At 54.6% G+C, this 22,945-nt stretch overlaps 1 protein-coding gene, 1 long non-coding RNA gene and 1 pseudogene across 3 annotated transcripts; 2 read left to right on the top strand and 1 right to left on the bottom strand.

Annotated features, from left to right (window-relative positions):
• The window catches only part of LOC132334709 (zinc finger protein 850-like), an 800,740-nt pseudogene that overhangs the window by 41,166 nt on the left and 736,629 nt on the right, over positions 1 to 22,945 (top strand).
• LOC132334878 (uncharacterized) lies at positions 11,847 to 16,468 on the top strand. 2 transcript variants are annotated; one of them, XR_009488522.1, is made up of 5 exons: positions 11,853 to 11,977; positions 12,417 to 13,277; positions 13,786 to 13,867; positions 14,054 to 14,319; positions 16,427 to 16,468. It is a non-coding gene; the product is annotated as an uncharacterized LOC132334878 (long non-coding RNA). The 2 variants fall into 2 exon arrangements; XR_009488523.1 differs by lacking the exon at positions 12,417 to 13,277 and having other exon boundaries at positions 11,847 to 11,977.
• Positions 19,002 to 22,147, bottom strand: LOC132334755 (olfactory receptor 14A16-like). Its single transcript, XM_059860869.1, has 2 exons — positions 21,948 to 22,147; positions 19,002 to 19,969 (listed from the first exon to the last, which is right to left on the bottom strand). Exon 2 carries the CDS (start codon positions 19,944 to 19,946, stop codon positions 19,014 to 19,016), a length of 933 nt encoding a protein of 310 aa, XP_059716852.1. The 5' UTR covers positions 19,947 to 19,969; positions 21,948 to 22,147; the 3' UTR covers positions 19,002 to 19,013.

The following is a 22,945-nucleotide window of genomic DNA, read 5'->3' as shown; positions in this document are numbered from 1 at the left end:
CCTGAGCTCTCTGGGCAGGTGGGCCCCATACCTGTCACAGGATGGGGCCACACGCAGCAGCGTCATTAGTACATCAGCAGGCTGTGCTTCTGTGAGATCCAGCAGGGTCCTGTTCAGCCTGTGCTCAGCAAACTGATTGGCCAGGAGCCACTGGTGGATGTACCTGACCAGGGCGGGCACCTGGAGAAGGCACAGGAAGACTTGGAAAGCTGCCAGAAGGAGGAATGTCCCCAGTGTCCCCAGAGAAGTTCTTCCCTTCCCACCACACTGCCATGGCCTCAAAGCCTTCCAGTGACCAGTGGGTGTGGCTTGAGAGGCCAAGCAGTTCCTGGGAGGATCAAACCCTGGCCACAGGCTGCTTACTTGCTTTGGGTTGGAAAAGCCCTCCTCTACAAGCATATCCAGCAGGGCAGCACTGGTCTTGGTTTTGAAGATATGCGTGTATGCTCTGAGCCCAGTTCCCATGGTGCTGGTCTCTTCCTCCCGAATTCTCTTGATGAATTTGCAAACCAGCTGTAGGAGAAGGGCAAGAAGCCAGGGATGTTGCATGGAATTCTCCAAGTGCAGTGACAGCAGGCCCAGCCCAGGTGGGGGTGGCTGCAGGTACCTGCGCTGTTCGGCGGAAGAGGCCACGGGCGGGGTCCTGCTCTTGTGTGCGCTCCAGGGCTGCACCTGGCAAAGAACGAGCGCAGCCAGAGCTGAGGGGCTGCGGGAGAGGCCGGAGAACACAGCCCAGCCCTGCGCTCCCCAGGTGGGGACAGCCCTGGGATGCCTGAGGGGATGGAGCACGGCCACTGCAGGGTATCTGCCTGGCCCCTGTCCATGGGCATGGCCCAGGGGATGGGATGGGATGGGATGGGATGGGATGGGATGGGATGGGATGGGATGGGATGGGATGGGATGGGATGGGATGGGATGGGATGGGATGGGATGGGATGGGATGGGATGGGATGGGATGGGATGTTTCCAGGCTGGCTGCAGGCACCATCCCTGTGGCCCAGCTCTGCCACTCACCCTCCTGCAGCAGCTCAAACAGCACCTCCTCTTTGGTCTCCTGTCCTGGAGCAGCTCCAGTGCCTTTTTCCTCCTCCTCCTCCTCCTCCACCCACGCCAGCTTGGGCACTCTTAGGGGTCTCTGCTCCATGTCTCTTAGTGGATTTGTGGCTACTTGCTGGAGAGATGCCTCAGAAAAGCTCAGAGTCAGCAAGTCCTGCAGTGGTGCCTGGAAGGCACCTTCAAGTAAGAAGCCTCAGGAAGGCAACAGGACAGCAAGTCCTGCACTCTGGTCTCGAGGGCTCCTGCCACAAGGACAGGAGACTCCTGTCAAGGATTGTGGTCTGGCCTCGAGGGCACTGGCAGCAGGGATGGGAGATGCCTCTGGGGCACCAAGTCCCACACTCTGCCCTCAAGGGCACCTGCAGAAGAGAAGGGAGACCACGGGTTGGCAAGTCCTGTGGTCAGGCCTCGAGCTCAGCTGCAGGAATAACACCTTGGAAAGGCTCCGGTTTGGACAGGAACGAGCGCGCTGTGTGGGGGCTCCTCACGGCACCGCTCTGTCCCGTCCTGTCCCGTTGTGTGCTCTGAGACCTGTGGTGTGCTCTTGTCACTGCCAGCTCCTATGTCACCACGTGTCACAAAGGGTCCTTGGACACCTGTTCTATGCCACTGTGCCCATGCTGCTCCGTGTCACAAAGGGCCCCTGCACACACTGCCCCTTGCCCTGGGGCCGCCCCCAGCCCACCCAAAGTGGCCCAGGTTGAAGGAATCTCTCACCCCAAGTGTCTAAGACAGCCCGACAGGGTTTTTAGGAACAGCTCAAACCATCAGCAAATGCTGCCCTGCTCTGTGGGCTCAGGGCAGCAGAAGGAGCCTCCAGGGCTGCCAACACAGCTGCACTGGGAAGGGCACGGGGCCTTCCAGGGAAGCTGGCTCGGCCTCCTTGGGACACGTCCTGGCTGGTGGCCATCCTAAACCCACGGGTGTGGCATGGACATGGAACGTGTGGGCCAGGGCATGAATGCTGCTCTGAGCCCTGGGGCCTGGAGAGCGCTGACCTCAGCAGGTGTGGCAGAGTCCCTGCCCAAGCAGACCTGTCCCCCGCCCCCGAGCCCTGGCAGCACTGGTGCCCATCTCCTGCCCCAGAGACCTGTGCCCCCGGGGGGCTTCTGTGCCAGAGGGAGCCAAAGCCCACTGTGCTCCTTCCTGTAGGGGCTGTTGGCAGGAGCACCTGGAGCAACTGCTGGCAACGCTTGGTCTGGGTCAGAAGCTCTCACTCCATGCTGAAATTATTTTCTCATTGAAGTAATTTCCTTCAGCACAAAAACACCTTAGTGGCAAAGGCACAGAAGAATCTGGCATTTAAGAATCCTCACTTCAGGAAAGCTTTACTTCCCGTTGCTCAACTCAAGTAGTTCCAAAAATTTGCAGCTTCCCAACTTCATTGGGATGGCCTGAGAAGGTGAAGAGTTGGAATTCTGCTTTCTGTCTCAAAGCAGCAACTCATTTGCCTTAACATCATCCACTGAGAGTCACTTAAAATAACACTGTACAGAGGTAAAAAAACAGCCATTCTTTGGTTTGCAAATGGTTTTCTGTGAAGGGATGATATTATCCTAATTCTCTTAAAGAATAAAAGCTCTCAAGAAATTAAAGTCCACTCAGTGTTACAAAAGTAGCCCAAACAAATGAGTAGATGGCAAAAGGGCTAATCCTCCCCCTGGTACAGATATCTAAGTGGCCAGTAAAGGACAGCTCTCCCCTTTTGTTCCCTGCAGGAGAATCAGGACCATGAACAAGAATAGTCACAGATATTCTTTCTGTCCTCAGTAACCAAAGTCGTGCCAAACCACAGATGCTGCCTTCAAACTGACTCAGATTCCAGCCTAGACCTCTCACCTTGCAGACAGCTCCTTCCCGACACCCCACCAACACCAACACCCCCAAACTCCAACACAGAAGCCCTCAACATCTCAGCAGGACCCCCAGCTGTCCCTGTCCCTCTGCAGAGCTTTCCCACCCTCCAGCAGACCCCCTGGTTCCCTGCACATGCCAGGGGATGGCACTCAGAAGGATCTGCCCCAATACCTTCTTCTGTGGCAAGCTCAGGCTGCCAGGCCTATGGTTCCTGGATCACCCTTCCCACCTCACTGGGACCTCCCTGGGAAGCACTTTCCTTGAGAAGCAAGCCCCTTTCCTCCAAAGGCATTTCCCCAAATGTGTAGCTTTCCTGGGGAACACCAATACACTCTTAAGAAAAGCTGGCAAGGCTGAATGACTTCAGGTCCTTTCAGGACAGGCACTCCAGCTCTAGCTCGTATTCCCCCAAGTGTGTTTCCAGGTGGAGGTTCAGAGGTGCAGCCCCAGGCCCTCTACAAACACAAGCTGCCCACTGCCTCTTCACCTGCCTCAACTCCTGCCTGCGGTCACAGCAGCAAAACCAGGCTGTTCCCAGCCAGAGCCCAGAGCCCTGTTCCTGCAGGACGCTCTTGCCAGCACCTTCCAGGACTCTCGGCTGTGCACGCAGAGCTTTTCATGCTGGCTCCCAACAGGCTTTGGAAGGCAGAGCACAACCTGGCTGGCTCTGCCACCAGCACACCCCAAACACAGGCGGAGGAAGAAGCAGCAGGGGCTGTTTTGCAGCCATGCCCAAGAGAAACTGGAAGGGTGCCCTCCCTCTGGTCTCACTTGGTTGGCTTTCTGACTGGGTCTGAGCCTGGGGCTGCCATTCCTTGGTTGTGGGGACCAGAACCACACCTGGGATCCCAGCACTGCCTGACAGCACTCCAGGCACTGGCACGGTCGCGCCTCCGAGTCTCAGGCACCCTGCTGCTGCTTCATTTGCCCTTAGGCACACCCAAAGCTCTCTGTTAAGCCCAGATGGTCTCTGGTTCTGCCCTCTTCCTGATCCTGTGCAGGGATGGAGCACTGCTGTGCTTTCAGGAAGCTGTTCTTGAAACCTTCCAGCATTCCAAGCTCCTTTGCCCTCCATGGATGCTTTCCATGGAATCCCTCATAGGTGGGTTCAGAGCATTCTCAGGTTTGCTCTTCCAAAGTCCAGGGGCTCCAGGGTGCTCAGCAAGATCTGCAACTCCACAGTGTTGTGGAACTGGACTTTTAGCACAGGGACCTTTCCAGCCTGATCTGCCCTCGTTCCTCTGTGTCTGTGCACAAAACACGGTGTGGAAGAGAATGGCAGGAGGGGCCTGTGTGTCCCAGGGCTCTGGATTTGCATCGTTCCAGCTCCACAGAGATGCAGGTAAAGCAAAGAAGCCAAACTGTTTATTAATGGAAGGCAAAGCAAAGGGATGAGCTGGGAGGGAAGAAAGGGGATGGGCAGGTTCTGAGGGCTGTCAACAGCAAGAGAGAAGGCAGGAGCTATGGGAGCTTCCCACAGGCTCAGCTGTGCCAGTCATCAGCTGTGCCTGGAGCTCCAGCTGATCTCCTCACGTCTCCAGGTGGTCTCACCTTCCAAGAGATCTGGAGGTCTTAAAGAGATACTGGTTCTTCTGAGCCTGCAGATGAAAGTAGTTCAGCTCTTCCCTCAAACATCACCTGAACAAATATGCTTATGCAGGAGGGGCTGTTGTATTCACTCAGGCCTTGAAGGGCTGAAAGAGACAGGAACAGAGCCACAGTCAGAACCTGTATGTGCAGGAATCCAAGGAGACCTTTCTGCCAGAGCCATCCCACCCAGCTCTTGCCATGGCCACAAGAGAGGAGGGGCCAAGGGGATCAGCTGCAAGGTGCTGGCCATGAATCCCCCTGCCCACATCCCTGAAATCTCTGTGTGCTCTGCCCACAGCACCCCTCGTCCACACAAGGAGCAAAGCCCACCACAGCCAGGGCAGGGATTGCAGCTCCCTGCCCAGGGATTGCAGCTCACCCAGCCAGCCCCTGCTGACAGCCCACTGCCCTCAGTCATCCTCACAGAGGGCCTGGAGCTCTTCCTTCTGCCCCATCAGGAGCAGCCTGGCCACGCCTGGGAACACAGGGTAACCATAGCTAAGGCTGCTGTGGCTATTATCCAGTTTGCTTTATGGCTTAATAAGGTGAGGAATTAATGGATTTTTAACTTCCTCTGGAAGGCAGGCACATGGATTCAGAGCTATGAGACACTAAGTGTATGTTTTGGGGGTTACTTTAATAATGGTACTTACTGTGAGGAAATGACACTGGGGGAAATTTTCTCCCAGCCCTTCACCCAGCTCTTTGGGTCTGCCCCACCAGTTTTCAAAGGGTTCAGATCCACTCTAAATGCTAAAGATACCATACAGTGGTCAGTGTTGCTGATAGGCCTCTTCTATTTAGCATTCAGAGATAAAAGAAGATTAACCTGGATAACCACGCTGACACCTACCCCAGAGACAAGGGATGCTGCTGCCCCAGAGCCTGACCCTGCCCCAGAGCCCATCTCAGAAATGAACCACCCAGGTTGGGTGGGGATTCTAGTGAAAGAGATGGGCCAGATGCTGAAGGAGTACATTTCCACAGCTGGTGAAAAACCCTTCCCCTGCCTCAAAGAGGGAGAGTCTGATGGTGCAGCAGTGGAACCCACAGATGTTACAACTGTCCAGGTTCCAGCTGAACTGCAAAGGCAATCACAGCCAGCAGCAGTTGCCCCAGTGGAAACAAGGAGGTCTGAGATGAAGCCAGAGCACCCAGATGAGGATAAGAAAGGAGGACCCTCACAACCCGCAGGACAGACAACAGTGGAGATCATCACTGAATCCCTGATGTATGAAAATCTCTGTAATCTGCACAAAGACTATGTACAGCGGGGATATGAGGCTTGTACAATCTGGTTACTCTGGGTCTGGGACCTTATGGGTCCAGCTGTGCAACTGGATGGCGGTGAGGCAAGGAAATTGGGACCCCCTACCCAGGACTCAGGTATGAATCAGATTTTTGTAAGGGAGTTAGGCTCCCTTTCCCTCTGGGAGTAGATTTCATGAGTGCCAGAGGGAGGTTTGTCCACAGGGAGAGAATGCAGGATCACCGCCATAGAATGTGCTGGAAGACCCTCTGAAGGGGGAGGAAGGCATCCAGCAGCTGAGAGAAGTGGCAGTATTGGAGGTACTCTTTGGGAGGGATGGACAGCATGATAATGACCCCGACAAGGTCAGGTGCCCAGGGCAAATGTGTTGGAGTCTGGCAAATCTGGGGCCATCTCAATACACCACCTTCATTGCAACAATTAATGCCAATACCAGCCGAGAGACAGTGGGCTCTGTTGCCAACAAGCTTAGAAATTATGCAAGTATGATCAATGGCCCGATGCAGGCTCATGTCTCTGCTGTGCTCCAAGAACTCAGAGAGGAGATGAAGGAGGAGGTGAGGAGGAACAGTTCCCACATTGCAGCAGTGTGAGTCACAGGCCCCAAAGTCAGAGCCCAATGTTCCCCAGCTAGAGAGAGAGGGTACACCCCACGGGCTGACCTGTGGTTCTTTCTGCAGGACGATGGGGCAGAGACATGGGAAGGCGGAATGAGAAACCCACTTCTGTCCTGGCAGCACGAGTGTGTCAACTCAAGGAGGGAAACACTAATCAAGGGAACTCCAGTAGAGTGAAGGTAGCCTCAACCTCCCATGACCGAGCTGCTGAGTATGATCTGTCTGATCCCCTTCAAGGAACCTCTGCCATGTATGCCCAGGAAAGAAATAATACCCAGGGTTAGAGGGGCCCTGCCTCTAGCCAGGGAGAGGCACGGGAGAAGTGGATCTTCTGATGGTGTGGATCCAATGGCCTGGCACATCAGAACCACAAAAATACGATGCCTTAGTTCATACTGGTGTGCACTGTACCCTGATACCATTGGAACATGTGGGGGCAGAACCCGTTTCCATTGCCGGGATGGCAGGGGGATCACAGCAATTGACCCTGTTGGAAGCCGAGGTGAGCCTGACTGGGAAAGAGTGAAAGAAACATCCCATTGTGACTGGTCCAGAGGCCCCGTGTGTTCTGGGCATAGACTTTCTCTGGAATGGGTATTACAAAGACCTAAAGGGACTCAGATGGGATTTTGGAATAGCTGCTGTAGAGGCAGAGAACATTAAGCAGTTAAACACCTTGCCTGGACTATCAGAAAACCCATCTGCAGAAGAAATCCTGAAGGTGGAAGAGCAATGAGTGCCAATCGCCAGCTCGACGGTGCACCGCCGGCAGTATCGGACAAATCGAGCTGCTGTGATCCCCATCCACAAAATGATCCATGAGCTGGAGAGCCAAGGGGTGGTCAGCAAAACCCACTCACCCTTTAACAGCCCCATCAGGCCGGTGCACAAGTCTGACAGAGAATGGAGATTGACTGTGGACTATCATGCCTTGAACAAATTGACTCCACTGCTGAGTGCTGCTGTGCCAGACGTGCTGGAACTCCAGTACGAGCTGGAGTCCAAGGCAGCAAAGTGGTACGCCACTGTTGATATTGCCAGTGTGTTTTTCTCGATTCCTCTGGCAGCAGAATGCAGGGCTCAGTTTGCTTTCACCTGGAGGGGCGTGCAGTACACCTGGAACCGACTGCCCCAGGGGTGGGAGCATAGCCCCACCATCTGCCATGGACTGATCCAGACTGCACTGGAAAAGGGTGAGGCTCCAGAACACCTGCAGTACATCAGTGACATCATTGTGTGGGGGAACATGGCAATGGAAGTATTTGAGAAAGCAGAGAGGATCATCCAGATTCTGCTAGAAGCCAGTTTCACCATCAAGAAGAGCAAAGTCAAAGAACCTGCCCAAGAGATCCAGTTCCTGGGAGTAAAGTGACAAGATGGACGGCATCAGATTCCCACTGAGGTAATCAACAAGATCACCGCAATGTCTCCACCAACTAGCAAGAAGGAAACACAAACTTTCCTCAGTGCCATAGGTTTTTGGAGAATGCATACTCCTGAGTACAGCCAGATTGTGAGCCCTCTTAACCTGGTCATCCGCAAGAAGAACGAGTTCCACTGGGGCCCTGAATAGCAACAAGCTTTTGTTCAGATCAAGCAGGAGATCGCTCATGCAGTTGCCCTTGGCCCAGTCAGGACGGGACCAGAGGTGAAGCGCGTGCTCTACTCTGCAGCCAGGAACAATGGCTTGTCCTGGAGCCTTTGGCAGAAGGTGGCCTGGGGAGACTCAAGGCTGACCACTGGGATTCTGGAGTTGAAGCTTCAGAGGGTCCGAAGCCAACTACACTCCCACAGAGAAGGAAATCTTGGCTGCCTATGAAGGAGTTCAAGCTGCCTCAGAGGTGATTGGCAGGGAAGCACAACTCCTCCAGGCACCCCGACTACCGGTGCTGGGGTGGATGTTTAAGAGAAAGGGTCCCACCACCCACCACGCCACTGATGCTACATGGAGTAAATGGATTGCTCTGATCACACAGCGCACCCATATTGGAAACCTGAATCGCCCTGGGATTTTGGAGATAATTACAAACTGGCCGGAAGGTGAAAACTTTGATCTCACTGATTAAGAGGAACAAGAGCAAGTGACACATGCTGAAGAAGCTCCACCATACAACCATCTGCCAGCAGAGGAAACACGCTACGCTCTTTTCACGGACGGTTCCTGTAGCATTGTAGGGATGAACCGTAAGTGGAAAGCAGCCGTATGGAGCCCCACATGACAGGTCGTGGATCGAGCCAACTCACTGAACTCAAGACTTTTCAGCTCGCCCTGGGCATTGCTAAGAGAGAGAAGTGGCTAAAGCTCTACCTTTATACTGACTTGTGGATGGTAGCCAATGCTCTGTGGGGATGGCTGGAAAGGTGAAAAAGGCCAACTGGCAGCGTAGGGGAAAACCAATCTGGGCTGCTGATGAATAGAAAGACATTGCCACTCGGTTGGAGAAGCTACCTGTGAAAGTCTGCCATGTAGATGCCCATGTCCCCAAGAGTCAGGCTAATGAGCAACACTAAAACAATGAACAGGTGAATCAGGCAGCAAAAAGAGAGGTGTCCAAGACTAAGATTGGCAACACAAGGGGAAGCTGTTCCTAGCTAGATGGGCCCATGATGCCTCAGGTCATAACAGCAGAGATGCCACCTAGAGGTGGGCACGAGACCAAGGGGTAGATCTAACCATGGACAGTACTTCTCAGGTTATCCATGACTGTGAGACATGTGCTGACATCAAACAGGCCCAGCGGGTGAAGCCCCTGTGGTATGGTGGGCGGTGGTCCAAGTACAAGTATGGGGAGGCCTGGCAGATTGACTACATCACACTGCCCCAGACACGCCAAGGCAAGTGCTATGTGCTGACCATGGTGGAAGCCACCACTGGGTGGTTGGAGACCCACCCTGTGCCTCACAGCACTGCCTGGAACACCATCCTGAGCCTTGAAAAGCAAGTCCTGTGGAGACATGGAACCTCTGAGGGAATTGAGTCGGACAATGGGACCCATTTCAAGAATGGCCTTATCAACACCTGGTCCAGGGAACATGGTATTGAATGGATATACCATATCCCCTACCATGCACCAGCTGTCGGGAAAGTTGAACGGTGCAATGGACTACTCAAGACTACCCTGAAGGCACCTGGGGGGGGGGGCTTTTAGAAATTGGAAAATGAACTTAGCAAAAATCACATGGATGGTCAACACCTGAGGGTCCATCAAGTGAGCTGGTCCTGCCTAGTCTGAGCCCCTGCACACAGTGGATGGAGATAAAGTCCCTGTTGTACACATGAAAGGTATTTTAGGAAAGACTGTTTGGATTACTCCCACCTCAGGCAAAGACAAACCCATCCGTGGAATTGTTTTTGCTCAAGGACCTGGTTACACTTGGTGGGTAATGCAGAAAGATGGAGAAAGCCGTTGTGTACCACAGGGAAACCTAGTCTTTAGTGAGAACTGTGCATAAGGTTTCATTGTGATGCAGATGGGAATAGAATAAGGGGTGGATAATGTTCTGGATTGCAAGGCAAGATGTAGCCTATTACCATCTGTATGGCAGTTGTCTGGTGTCAAGTGGGCAATTCCCCTTCTCTCTTTCCCTGAGTGATCATAATCACCCCTCCCTCGGTAGGGGACAGCTGCTGATAACAGGCTATTGAATGTCACTGCATGCCTGATAAGAACTGTAACATCCCATTGTGAGATGCTCCACCCAGAGGGAGGAACCAAGCATTGCTACCCAGATATAATCTGGAGATTCTGACAACCCAGGACGGCTTCCCACTGGATTCCCCAGAGGAACAAAAGCTGCTTCTACTTCCATGGATCTGTGGAGGAAGAATACACTCTTTTTTACAGGACCCCCCCTGCTCCAACAGAACCACACCTGACACTTCAGGAAGACTGCAGCCACTTTTCCAGCTGGACTTCTACCAACCCCCTGACCAACAGGGTATCAGGTTGAGTTCTGTCTCTGTCAGTATTCTTCTAGTGTATTACATTGTTTTATTTTATCCTTTTTTTTTTTCCCTTTCCCTATTAAAGAACTGTTATTTCCTGCTCCCATGTTTTTTGCCTGAGAGCCCCTTAATTTAAAATTCATAGCAATTCAGAGGGATGGGGAGGGTTTGCATTTTCCATTTCAGGGGAGGCTCCTGTCTTCCTTAGCAGGCACCTGTCTTTCCAAAACAAGACAATAGGAAATAAAGTTACAAAATAATTTCTTTCAGTTCTATTCATTTTCAGCCAGTTCCAGTTTGTTTTTCACAGTTCCACCGTCTCAGCTTACTGTGTTTGCGTCCTCCTTTCTCCCCTGCCTTTCTCTGCCTGCTCTGTTTCTCTCTCAGTGTCTCCCTTGAGCTCCTACCAAAGACCCTGCCCTGATTTAATTCCCAATCCACAAGCTACAACAACCATGGGAGAAGTTATGAAGGTTGGCAGTGAAATGTCACTGTAGGATCTTGCTCCACTTGGCTTTTGGGTCCCTTCTTAAGGGCTTTGCCTTCAAGGGCAGGAACATAATTTCCTGGCTGGGAACTGGAATTCCAGCCCCTGGGAGTGTGTGCCATGGATCCTAGAGGGGCATTCCAGAGGCTCCCAGGGTGCTGCTCCTGCCGTGCCTCCCAAGGAGCTGTGCAGGGGCAGGGAACAAGGTCCAGCAGCTCTGTGGGCTCCCAGAGCACACAGCAAAGGTGGCTTTGCTGGACATTTTCCAACACATTTCTGGCTGGAAGCACAGGGAGGGAGGAAATGGAAGCAGGTCCCCGAGAGAATCCTGGAAGGATTGCGGTGGGAAGGGACCCTGCCCCGGGGTTATGATTTCGCCTCTGCCCCAGTGAAGGCGCAAATGAGACCGTGGGAACGCAACCTGTGGATCTGCTCAAACCTGGATTGAGCTGAAAAAGAATTGGGGAGGAGAAAGGGAGAAAAATACATCGGGAAGAGGTCTCAGAGAGACAGAAAGAAATAGGAAAGAGTTCTTGGGCGGGAGAAAGAAAGAGGAAAGAGACCTCAGATGGAGGGAAAGAAATAGGAAAGAGGTCTCAGTGGGAGAGAAAGAAATCGGAAAATGGTCTCAGAGGGAGAGAAAAAAATAGGAAAAAGTTCTCAGAGAGAGAGAGAAAGAAAGAGGAAAAGGCTCCGGCCCGGACTCCGCAGCTCCGAGGGACACCGGCAGGGCACAGCGCCGTTCACAATTCCAGCCAATCAGAGAACGCACTAAACAATTTCCAGCCAACCAGAGCCTTTCTCGCCGATGACTCACCGGTTGCCGGGCGGACCCGCAGACCCCAGCGGCCCCCGGAGCGGAATTTGGGGCTTGGGCTGGGGGGACGGATCCGCACCGGGGGGGGTCCCCGAGCCCCCTGCCCACCCCTGGGGCCGATCGGGGGCTCCCCCCACCCAGCAGCCGGTGCTGAGCAGAGGGGTGGGGCAGAGGGGTGGGAAAGGGGGGTCCGGGCTGGGAGTGGAGGAAATGCGGGAGGAAGAGGAGGGAGGGAAGGAGGAAGAGGAGCGGGAGAATCCCGCCGCTCGTACCGCCCGCACGCTGAGTGTGCAGCACCCCCTGCCCCGGGAGCATCGCCCCCAGCCCCGAGCCGCAGGTGAGGGCGGAGGCCGAGCTCGCCCCGACTCCAGCGAGGGGTCTCCGGGAGGATTTTTTTGGAGAGTGTTCGGAGCCGGCAGATCCCGGACTCGAGCCCCGGATATCTCCGGGCCTCCCAAAAGGAGCTTTTTCAGAGGGAGAGGAGCCGCGATCGCCCCTGGGGAGGGTCCCGGGGGGTCCACGTGGGGATGGCCCCGTACCAACGGGGTGGGACATTGGTTTTGGGGATCCCCGTGAGAGCCGGGGCTGTGGAACAGGGGATCCCCGGGGTGGGGAGGGGGGAAGGGGCAATACCGGAGCTGGGGGACCCCCGGCAGCCTGGAGATGAGGGGGGACGGGACCCCCTAACCCTGGCAGGGGTGTGTCCTGGGGTGACTTCATGATGCTCGTACCCCCATCGGTCCGTTCAGCCCAGAAATGTGTTCTGCACCTTGAAGGCTGCCTCCGAGAGCGAAGGGGAGAAGGAAGAAGCAGCAGTTTGTTTTCAGAAACTACACTCACTCCTCCACATTCCATCTCCTGGATTGTTCTGCTGCCTTAAGGAGCTGGAACAGAGGCCAGACGGAGCTAAGAGGAATAAAGTGAATTTTTATTCAATTGCCTTCAAAGGCCACACTCTGGCAGTACCGGAGCCATAGTGGTGTCTCTGCCCAGATGGCTCCAAGACGGGAGCATAAGAGGGCTCGGTCACAAGATCTCACATTTTTATAAGTTTTAGTCCATTTGTATATAGGAGTTAACTGCCCAATCAATAGCTTCAAATTATGAAGTTTCATCCTCCTTCCTTGCTTGCCCACCCTCCTCTTTTCATGTTGTTTGCGCTTTGGGCCTGAAGTTTGAAGAGATTGTCCTTGAGTCTCCAGCTAGAATGGGATTGTTTTGTCTTCACCACCCCGGGAAAAGATCCCAGTAATACTTAATATAAAGCTAAAAGCTGCACACCAAAACAGAACAGAAAAACTTAAAATCTAAGGTATCAGTTGTCTATAAATGGACAGACAGCAGGACAGAGCTCTCCTTTGCTTTTAGTTAGTTTTTAGCTTCCTGAGGCAGAGAAGTTCCCTGGACTGTGTTTTTTCTTTTTCTTTGGAGCTCTTTAAACCTGCTCTGGACTGAACACCCAGAACACCACTGGCAGCTCGCACCTGTGGTCCACCGGGCCGGTTCTGGGCCACGGCATTTCCAGTGCCAGAGGGACTGAAAAGAGACTGATAAGAGACTGATCAGAGACTGAGTGAGCCGAGTTACAGCCCACGGAGGGACTTTCTGAGTTTGTCATCTCTTTTGGAGTGGCAGAGGTTTTATTTTTTAATATTGTTTATTTTTTGTGCTGGTGATGCTTTGCCTTTTAAATAAACAGTTTTTTCCCCTTTTCTTCATGGAAATCTTTTCTCGATCTGGTTGGGGGAGGGACTGCTATAATTTGCTTTCTAGAGGAAACCCCTTTTGGGGGTTTTATCCCAAATTTGCCCTAAACCAGGACAGGGTTGTGGGAAGAGGAGGGAGCCCCAAGTGGCTGGATTGAGGGGAAGCTGGAGAGGGGGACCCTGAAACCCCCCAGCATCCCTAAGCAGGACCGTGGAGAGGGGGGATCCCCAGAACCCATGGGACCCCCAGCAGCCCTGAGACGGGGGACTACCAGAACCACAGAGGGATGAGACTGGAAATAGGACATTCCTGGTGCCTTTTTTTGATTCACTCTTGATTTTGGAGGTTTTTATGGACACCAGGTAACTTCTAGAGATGGACTTGGGCAGGAGGAATCCCCAGCCCAAGGCATTCACACCTTGTTTTTTCCCAAACCAGGATTTCCCATTCCCAAACCTTGGCTGAATGAAGGAGGAGAAGGCTATGAGGAAGAGGAAGATGCCCCAGGACACCCAGGCAGGTGAGGAGGAAGTCAGTGCCCCTTTCCCCCTCTTTCCTGCTCCATCTCCCAGCCCAGCATGGCCCCTGGCTGCAGGACAACCCCACTGCCAACGCCGTCCTGCTGGGGATGCACTGTGGGGATCTCCTTCCCCTTCCCTCTGGCACACAGGCAAGTCCCATTCTCTCCTTGTCCTTCCTCCCCCAGGGAAGGAACTGAGGATGGAGACCAGGGAGGACCAATGCCCGGGGCAGAACCTCATGGAAGAGCCCACTTTGTCTGGCACCCCTGAGGAATGTCTCCAGCATGGCTGGAATCCAAGTCACCTTCGGGTCAGGCACTACCCTAAGGCAACCTCTGAGTTTTATCAGGGTACGCTGAGGGGAGAGACCTGCAACCCTCCCAGAGTCACAGACTGGAGGATTGCTTTCCTTGACAGACCCCCACAAGATCCTTTGTTGGCCCACCATTGGGTGAGTATGTTGGAGTCAGGGTTGCCCTTTCCTTTTGTTCTCTCATTTTAAATCTTGTGGGTGGGAAGACTGCAGAATGGGCACAAAACTCATTGTTCAACAATGGGAGATTTATATCCAAGTGACATTAGCCCTTGTTGCTCGGGAAATTCATTTTTCAAAGGAGAATTTGTAAGCTTTTGTTCATCTTCTTTTCAATTATTTTTTGTTACAAGGGAATCAGTTTTGTCGCTTGAGATTTGGGATATGGTTGGGATCAAGTTATTTGTTTTATAAATGGAGGGAAATTTTAAAGTGGGGAAGTTTTATCCTCTTTTCCATTTTATTTATGGCAAAATATTTTATCTTCTTTTTCGTTCTATTTATGATTCAGTTAAAAAATCAGGGGAAAATTTGGGAAAAGTTTCAGCTCCCCAGTTCAAGACCCTTTCCCTTTCATCCTCTCCCCGAGCCCCTAAACCCTCTTCCCTGCCTGAGGAGCAATCGACAGGCAGATGTCACTATTCAGCACAGGGTTGCTGCCGTCTCCCTGATGCCTCCCGATCTCCTCTCTCCCTTTCCCAGGACTGGCCATGCCGCTCTGGACCTTCCCCTCAACCTTCTCTCTATGCCCACATCCCCAGTATCCATTGGTTACCCAGCTGCTGTTACTCCACAAAATGATGCCAGCAGTATGGCCAGCCCTTCCATTTTGTCCCTTCCTAATCGAAGTTTTCCCACACTCGCACCCCAAAATAGCCACTTTCCTGCCTCTCCTCTGCCCTTTCCTGCTCCTACATCATTGGGCTCCTCCCCTGCAATGCGTTCCTCTCCGCCCATCACGTTGATGGTCACCCCTGTGTCGGGATCCCCCCTTTCCATCAGTACCACCCTTCCCGACACAGGCCCTGCCTCTGCCCTCGTGGTCTCCACCTTCTCCACCTCAGGCTCTTCCCCTGGCGGCCATGACCCGTCTGCCTCCCCCATCCCCGGAGCCGGAAGTGGACATGATGGTGACCGGAAGGCAGCCATCCTGGCTGCCCGCAGCCCACGACACGGGGCCGCACCGGTCATCCAGGAGTGCCGCTCCTCTACCAGCAGGCCCTCCTCCTCAGTAGAAGACAGTGATTCCCCAGACTCCAACACCGAGCCTGAGGATCACGGGGCAGAGGTGTGGTAGCAATCTGCTAGGAAAGGTGATTGGGGGATGACAGGGAGATTGCAGGCCCTGGCAGCCCCTGTCCAATCCAAAAGAGGGAGGAACCCAAAACAGGAATCCCTGCCTGATAAGAAGCATTGTAAGGCACGCAGGGACTGTGAGAGGGGGTCCCTGTCCTGCAAGAATAACGAGCCTCACCAAAAGCCGTGATGACAAGCACAAGCGGTATAGAAAAGAAGAAGATAAGACACAGTGCACAGATGCAAACCAATAACCTGAAAAAGAAGACAGCTCTATGCTGCCTGAACAATACAACTTCCTACTGGACTTGCGTTCCACAAAAAAGATGTTGTTTAATTAGTTCCTACCAATTCAATTATTTCAGTTGTATCCTAATTTTATGTACTATTTCCTTTTTGATTTATTACTTTAGTACTCTTATAAGTAATAGTTTTTGTTATGTAATTATGTTCCCTTATTTTGTAAGGTGCTTGCAGAAATCTATAAAAGCCTTTTAATTAAACAAAAAGGGAGAGTTGTAGAGTTGTAGACCTATGAGCCTACTGCAGAGAGGGCAACAGCAATGCTTGGAAGAGATGCACCTTAGGGTCCAGGCATTCCTCACAGCTCAGGGTGAGGAAAGAAACTTCCCCCATGGTGCTCTGCAGCACTAAGTTAATTTGTCCCAGTTCTGTCCTCCCCATTGGCCCATTGGCCTTTCCTACCCCTTTTACCCTCATATGTTCATGTTCTGGTGAGTTCTCCCTTCCCTCTCTTCCCATTACTTTATGTCCCCACAATTCCACCTTAGCATTCCCTATTGGTCCTTTCTGTGTGTACTGCCCCTGAGCCCTGAGTCCCTTCCATGTGTACTGCCCCTAAACCCTTTAATCCCTGATGCTCGCCTCTACCCCTCTTTTCCTGTATTTATATCCTAAATCCTCCTTTATCTTTGTATTTAACGCCCAGATCCCTGGAGCCTTAGACCTTAATAAACCCTCGTTAGAACTCTGTGCCTGGACGTTACCGAGTCTCCACTGCTGAGCAGAAAACACTCTTCTGGGAAAAGTTGTGTCCACCACAACCACGGGAAGCAACAGTGCCCCTTGGGACCAAGAGGCCATTGTGACACTGTGGAACCAAGGAGAGCATTGCTGCCCTGCCAGACCTCATGGATCCAAGAAACCACTGTGACCCTGCAGGGCCTGGGGGGACCACAGCGCCATTGTGACACTGCAGGGCCCAAAAATCCAAGGGAATTTGAGACATCAAGGGGTCTCATGGAACCAAAGGGACATTGTGACACTTGGAGGCCTCATGGAATCGTGAAGACCATTGGGACACTCTGGGGCCTAATGGAACTGAGGTGACACCAAGTTGTCTGGGAGTGTTGATCTGCTGGACGGTAGGAGGGCTCTGCACAGGGCCCTGGACAGGCTGGATCCAGGACCCAAATCCAACAAGTTGAGGTTTAACAAGTCCAAGTGCCGAGTCCTGCACTTTGGCCACAACAACCCCTGCAGCACTACAGGCTGGGGACAGAGTGGCTGGACAGCAGCCAGGCAAAAAGGGACCTGCAGGGACTGATGGACAGCAGGCTGGACATGAGCCAGCAGTGTGCTCAGGTGGCCAAGAAGGCCAATGGCTCCTGGCCTGGATCAGGAATGGTGTGGCCAGCAGGAGCAGGGCAGTGATTCTTCCCCTGTGCTCAGCACTGGCGGGGCAGCACCTCAAGTGCTGTGTCCAGTTCTGGGCCCCCAGTTTAGGAAGGACATGGGGAGGGGCTGGAGCATCTCCAGAGAAGGGCAACAAGGCTGGGGAGGGGTCTGGAACACAAGTCCTGTTCAGAGTGGCTGAGGGAGCTGGGATTGTTTATCCTGGAGAAGAGGAGGCTCAGGGGAGACAAGGCGGTGTCAGGGCACAGGTTGGATTTGATGATCTCCATGGCCTGTTCCAACTTTGCTGATTCTGGGATTCTCTGAAACCAACCTTGGAGCAGTTGCAGGATGAGCCCTGGGCCTCCTCTTCAGAAGCTCCAGCAGCCCAGGTCCCTCAGCTTCTCCTGCCAGCCCCAAAGCCCATCCTGTCAGTCCTGCAGAGCCTCTGCAGCTCCTCCTCATTGCCCACAACAGGGAGCCCCAGAGCCAGACACAGCAGCCCAGATGTGCCCCCCTGGCCTGTGGTGCCTCTGGCAGGGGAGCAGCAGGAGGCACTGCAGGAGCCTGCAGACAATTCCTGCAGCACTTGTGGGATGATCCTGCTCCCCAAGGGACTTTCCCATGGTGCCAAGTCAGGAACTGCAATGGGGAGTGAGGCCAGAGAGGGAAGGGCAAACAGGGATGGGCTTTTTGCAGGAGAGGGAACAGGGGTGGGCAATAGGAAGAAATTTGTAGCAGGAAGAGTAAGGAAAGCAAAGGTGAAGCCAAGGAAATGCTCAGGGCAGTTTGGGGGTGGCTGCCAGGCAGCCCTGGCTCTGAGCAAAAGCGTCTGCTGTGGGACAGGAAGCTCCCAGCTGATGGGAACAAACTTTCTGGCTGAGTGCAGAAGCCAGGACAAAGCTGAGTGGTTTCCCTGGTGTCCCCCAGCCCTTGCTGGCCCCAGGGGCTGATGGCATTTGTGCTCCCTCAGGTTCATGTCCCCACACCAACAGCATGGGGGTGCTCCCCCTGCTCTGTGCAATGCAAACAGGGGCTCCTGAGCCAGTGCTGCCGTGTCTGTGCCTGCAAGGATGGGGCACCTGTGTGAGCTGGGGGAGAGGCCAGGGCTGCAGAGGGGGGATGTTGTTGGCAGCTCCATGAGGACACTCTGGGACGCTGCCCTGGGCTGTCCAGCGCACTGGGGATGGATCAGCCCCTGCTCTGCTGCTCCTTCCCATCTCCCTCAGGGCCCTTGCAGAGCACCAGCCATGCTGTTTGCCCCCAGCCTGCCCACGGCCACCCTGGGGCTGCTCACGGGGGTTTTCTGTGCTGAGCATTGGCCTGGCCGTGTTCTTGAGAGAGCCTGAGCAAGGAGCCTGGAGCCCCCAGGGCCTGGCCTGAGGTGTCAGCGCTGCCCCAGCAGTGCCCATGGCCTGTCCCTGCTGCAGCCCTGGCACTGCCACCCCCAGGGCTGTGCCCGGCCCCGAGAGCACTCAGGCCCTACAGCAACACCAGGGCCACCAGGGCAGCGGGGCAGGGCCACGGGAGCAGCACTGGCAACACCAAGTGCTGCTGCTGCTGGGCACAGCTGCTGTGCCAGCACTGATCTGCCCCCAGCTCTGCACACAGACATTGCTGCTGCAGCTCCAGAGAAGGCAACACAAGGGCATCTCTGCAGAAAACTCTGCTGGGACATCCTTTAGTTCCTTTAAAGCCACCAAGAGCACAGCCTCTTATTGACACAGTCTGTGGCCACAGGGAAGGTGGAGAGGAAAAAAATGGGAAATGGCACAAACAATGACATTTCTTTGTGGACAATATGAAAAAAGTAAAACTAAGAAAACGAACCTCCAAAATGAAACCAACAAGTATCAAAGATGACTTTTATTACAAGTGATTTGCAGACACTGACCATTTCTTTAATGTTTCCGAAGCCATCCAGTGATCAGTCTCCACACTGCAGCCTTGAGCTCCTGGTTCCTCAGGCTGTAGATGAGGGGGTTCAGGGCTGGAGGCACCACTGAGTACAGAACTGACAGGGCCAGATCCAGGGATGGGGACAACTTGGAGGGGGGCTTCAGATAGGTAAATGTGCCAGTACTGACAAAAAGGGAGACCACGGCCAGGTGAGGGAGGCAGGTGGAAAAGGCTTTGTGCTGTCCCTGCTCTGAGGGGATCCTCAGCACAGCCCTGAAGATCTGCACATAGGAGAAAACAATGAACACAAAACAACCAAGTACCAAACAGACACTAACTGTTAGGAGCCCATGTTCCCTTAGGTTGGATTTGGAGCAGGAGAGCTTGAGGATCTGGGGGATTTCACAGAAGAACTGGCCCAGGGCATTGCCATGGCACAGGGGCAGGGAAAATGTATTGGCCGTGTGCATCAGTGAATAGAGAAAGGCACTGGCCCAGGCAGCTGCTGCCATGTGGGCACAAGCTCTGCTGCCCAGGAGGGTCCCGTGGTGCAGGGGTTTGCAGATGGACACGTAGCGGTCGTAGCACATGATGGTCAGGAGGAAATACTCTGTTGAGATGAAGAACAGAAAGAAAAAGAGCTGGGCAGCACATCCTTTGTAGGAGATGGTCCTGGTGTCCCAGAGGGAATTGTGCATGGCTTTGGGGACAGTGGTACAGATGGAGCCCAGGTCAGTGAGGGCCAGGTTGAGCAGGAAGAAGAACATGGGCGTGTGCAGGTGGTGGCCGCAGGCTACGGCGCTGATGATGAGGCCGTTGCCCAGGAGGGCAGCCAGGGAGATGCCCAGCAAGAGGCAGAAGTGCAGGAGCTGCAGCTGCCGCGTGTCTGCCAAGGCCAGCAGGAGGAAGTGGCTGATGGAGCTGCTGTTGGACATTTCTTCCCTCTGCCCATGGAGTCCTGGTCAAGGAGGACACAGTGACAAGTCAGGGCAGACTTTCCTGAGCAATGTCCAAGCCCTTTTTCCCAGCTCTGCTCCTGATGCTCTGTGCCACCCAATTTTCCTTTTCTCAGAGCCCTTCCTTCAGCCCTATTCCTGGAGCTCTGCTGGGATCTGGCCCTGTTCCTTTGATGAGCAGGGGCTCTGCCCATGGACACCAAGGGTTCAGCTCTGCTCTGCAGCAGTGGGGGCATGGGAATGGGGTCAGGGGTCAGTCCTGGGCTTGGACTTCCTCAGCCCAAACTGCTCCTGAGGCAGAGGAGCTTGGCATCTCCTGTCCCAGGGCTAAGGAACAGTGACAGACAAAGGCAGTTTGAGAGGGTTTCCTGCTGTGCCCAGGGAGATGAGAGAGAACTGTGCAAAGCAAGAGCAGTGGCTGGAACTCAGTGAAGGGTGAGGGGAGCTGCTCTGTCACTGCATCTGTCCCCAGCTGCCCTTGCTGAGATCCAGGGCAGTCCCTGTGTTCCCCTGAAAATCAGCCTGGCACAGCTGAGAGCAGAGGAACCCACAGCAGATCAAACTGGCTCAGCCTTTCTCAGAGTGTCAGCCCCACTCTGGCCAAGGTCACTCCTGTCCCCCAGTGTCCTCTGGAGGCAGCTCACAGCTTGGATGGCATCCCAAGGACACGCCAAGGGTCCTGTCCATGGCACTGCTTGAGGAGAGTGGGCTCATTGCCAGCCTCCCAGGCTGCCCTGCCCAGAGCTCCCCGGGCACAGGGAGCTGGGACACCCCATTGCTGTGCTCAGCCTGCACAGGAGGAGCCCAAGGGCTGGGCCTGACCCTGCAGCTGGAACTGCCATCCCAGAGAGCCCCTCTGCAATGCCAGGAACACCTGGGCAAGGCAAGGAGAGAGAGCCGGGCCTGAGGAAAAGCCTTTCCCTGCCCAGCCCTGCCCAGCCCTGCCAAGCAGCAGCAGGGCAGGACAGCGGCCCTCAGACCCTGGTCAGCAGGGAACGGCCGGGGAGATGCCCTTCATCTCTGGTGCTGTTCTGCTGGCCCAGGAGGGACTGAGGGCCCTGAGCCCTGGCCTGAGGGCTGTGCTGGCTGGGAGGGGACACAAGAGCTGTGCTGCTCAGGGCAGTGTCTGTCCTGCAGAGCAGGGCTGGCAGGTGCCACATCTGCCCTGCAGCAGGGCTTCCCTCAGCACTGCCTCCCTCCCTCCCTGCCCAGGGCTCTGCTGCTGGAGCTGTCCCAGCCCAAGCTGCTCCTGTGGCCCCGGGCTCCTTCCCTGCCAGAGCTGCCAGAGCTCAGCCCCTGGGCCAGCCCTGCCCTGCAGCTGCTCGGGGCTGCGGGCATTAAAGAACAGCTCCCCCAGCCTGGGCACCATGGAAAGGTGATGTAGAATGAATATGGAGGCTGGGGAGGTTGCAGGCACTTGCTGAGGTTCCCAGGAAAACTCTGTGATGGTTTAAGAACCTCAGCCCCTGCTCTGCCCTGCACAGCTGAGTTTCCATTGCCACCCAGCTGAGCCAGGGAAAAGAGGGAGCACAGATTCAGGATAGCAAAGAGCCAAGCAGGAAACCCCTGTCCTGAATGAGCTCATGAAAAGTCTCCTCAGGAATGACCTGGGCATGAGCTGGAGCTCTGAGCAGCCCTGGCCCACACAGCACCCTCTCCACAGCAGCAGGACCTGCCCTGGCAGGAGTCCCTCCTTGCACCCGTAGCTCCCCTGCACCATCCATGGGGAGCTGCCAGACAGGCTGAGAGCTGCCCCTGGCAGGTGGCACATGCCCTGGGCTGGCCAAGAACCCTCAGGGCTGCAGGACCTTCTCTGCAGGACAGCCCTGGGCAGCCCTGGCTGCAGCCCCAGCTTCACCCCCTGCAGCCGTCCCTGGCAGCAGGAGCCATCCTGCCCTGTCCCTCTGATGGTGCCCAGGGCAGCCCTGCTCTGCAGCACATCCTCCCCCAAAGCAGAAACAGCCGCAGAGCCATCCTTACAGTCATGTCAGTTGTGCCATCTCCACCTTTAGGAGAGCCCTGCAGCCAGAGGTTGTGGCAAAAACTGTGAAGGTTTCTCCATGAGTGAGTTCAGAATTGTCCTTCCAGCTGCTTTAAGCCTCCGTCTGCTTCACTGCTCTCAGAGACCTGCCAGCAGTGCCCTCAGCCCTTCTGGGCTGGGAGAAGAGCTGCTCCTCAGGAGAAATGTCTTTCTGAGCTCTGCTTGGTTTCCAGGAGCTCCTTCTGTGCCAGGAGCCCAGCCCAGCTCAGAAGCACACTCACAGCACAAGGACTTTAATGACCCTCTGGGGCTTTGGTGTTGTTTACATCAGACTCATTCCCAGAGAGTGTTCAAAAAACTTCTCAAGAACTAAAAATTAAATTTAAACTCCAAAGTTTCTTGAAGTTTTAATGGGTCCCACTGAGGGACACACCTGAGAGTTTTTCACCAGGTAGAGCAGAACACTGGAGGCAGTGATGACAGGTGGGGAAAAGCAAGGCAAATGTGTCTCTGGTGCTGAGCAAACCTGGATGTGTTTCAGGAATGCAAAGGGCCAAGGCCTGAGCCCCAGCCCCTGGCAAGGCAGATCCTGTCCCTCCCTCCTTCCTCAGGGCTCTTCCCGGGATGGGCACTGGGATGTGGGGATGGGCAATGCCAAGGGCAGGACCATGGGGCAGCCCCTGCCAGGCTGCTGAGCAGGGACAAGGAGGCAATGAGGCCCCAGGGCTGCAAGGGTCACTTGTCCCCTCGTGGCCTCAGGCCCAGGGCCAGCAGCCACAGCCAAAGTGCTGCCCAAGTTGGCTCTGTCAGGGCCTGGCAGCTGCTGCCCATCCCTGTGCCCTGTGCAGCCCAGGCTGTCCTACGGTGTCCCTGCCCTGGCCTCTGTCCCTGCAGGCTGTGCTCATCCCCCGGCTGCCCCACCTGGCTGGCCCCTTCCTTTGCTGACAGCTCTGCCTCCTGCCTGCCTCTGCCTGCCCACACAAAGCCCCGGGCTGCT

The sequence above is a fragment of the Haemorhous mexicanus genome, chromosome 16, assembly GCF_027477595.1.
Source record: "Haemorhous mexicanus isolate bHaeMex1 chromosome 16, bHaeMex1.pri, whole genome shotgun sequence".
Lineage (NCBI taxonomy): Eukaryota > Metazoa > Chordata > Aves > Passeriformes > Fringillidae > Haemorhous > Haemorhous mexicanus.
This window is presented reverse-complemented; position numbering and strand designations above follow the sequence as displayed.

What these genes read in the sequence shown, in the direction of transcription:
- LOC132334755 (XM_059860869.1), bottom strand. Translation starts at nt 19,946, where the DNA reads ATGTCCAACAGCAGCTCCATCAGCCACTTCCTCCTGCTGGCCTTGGCA.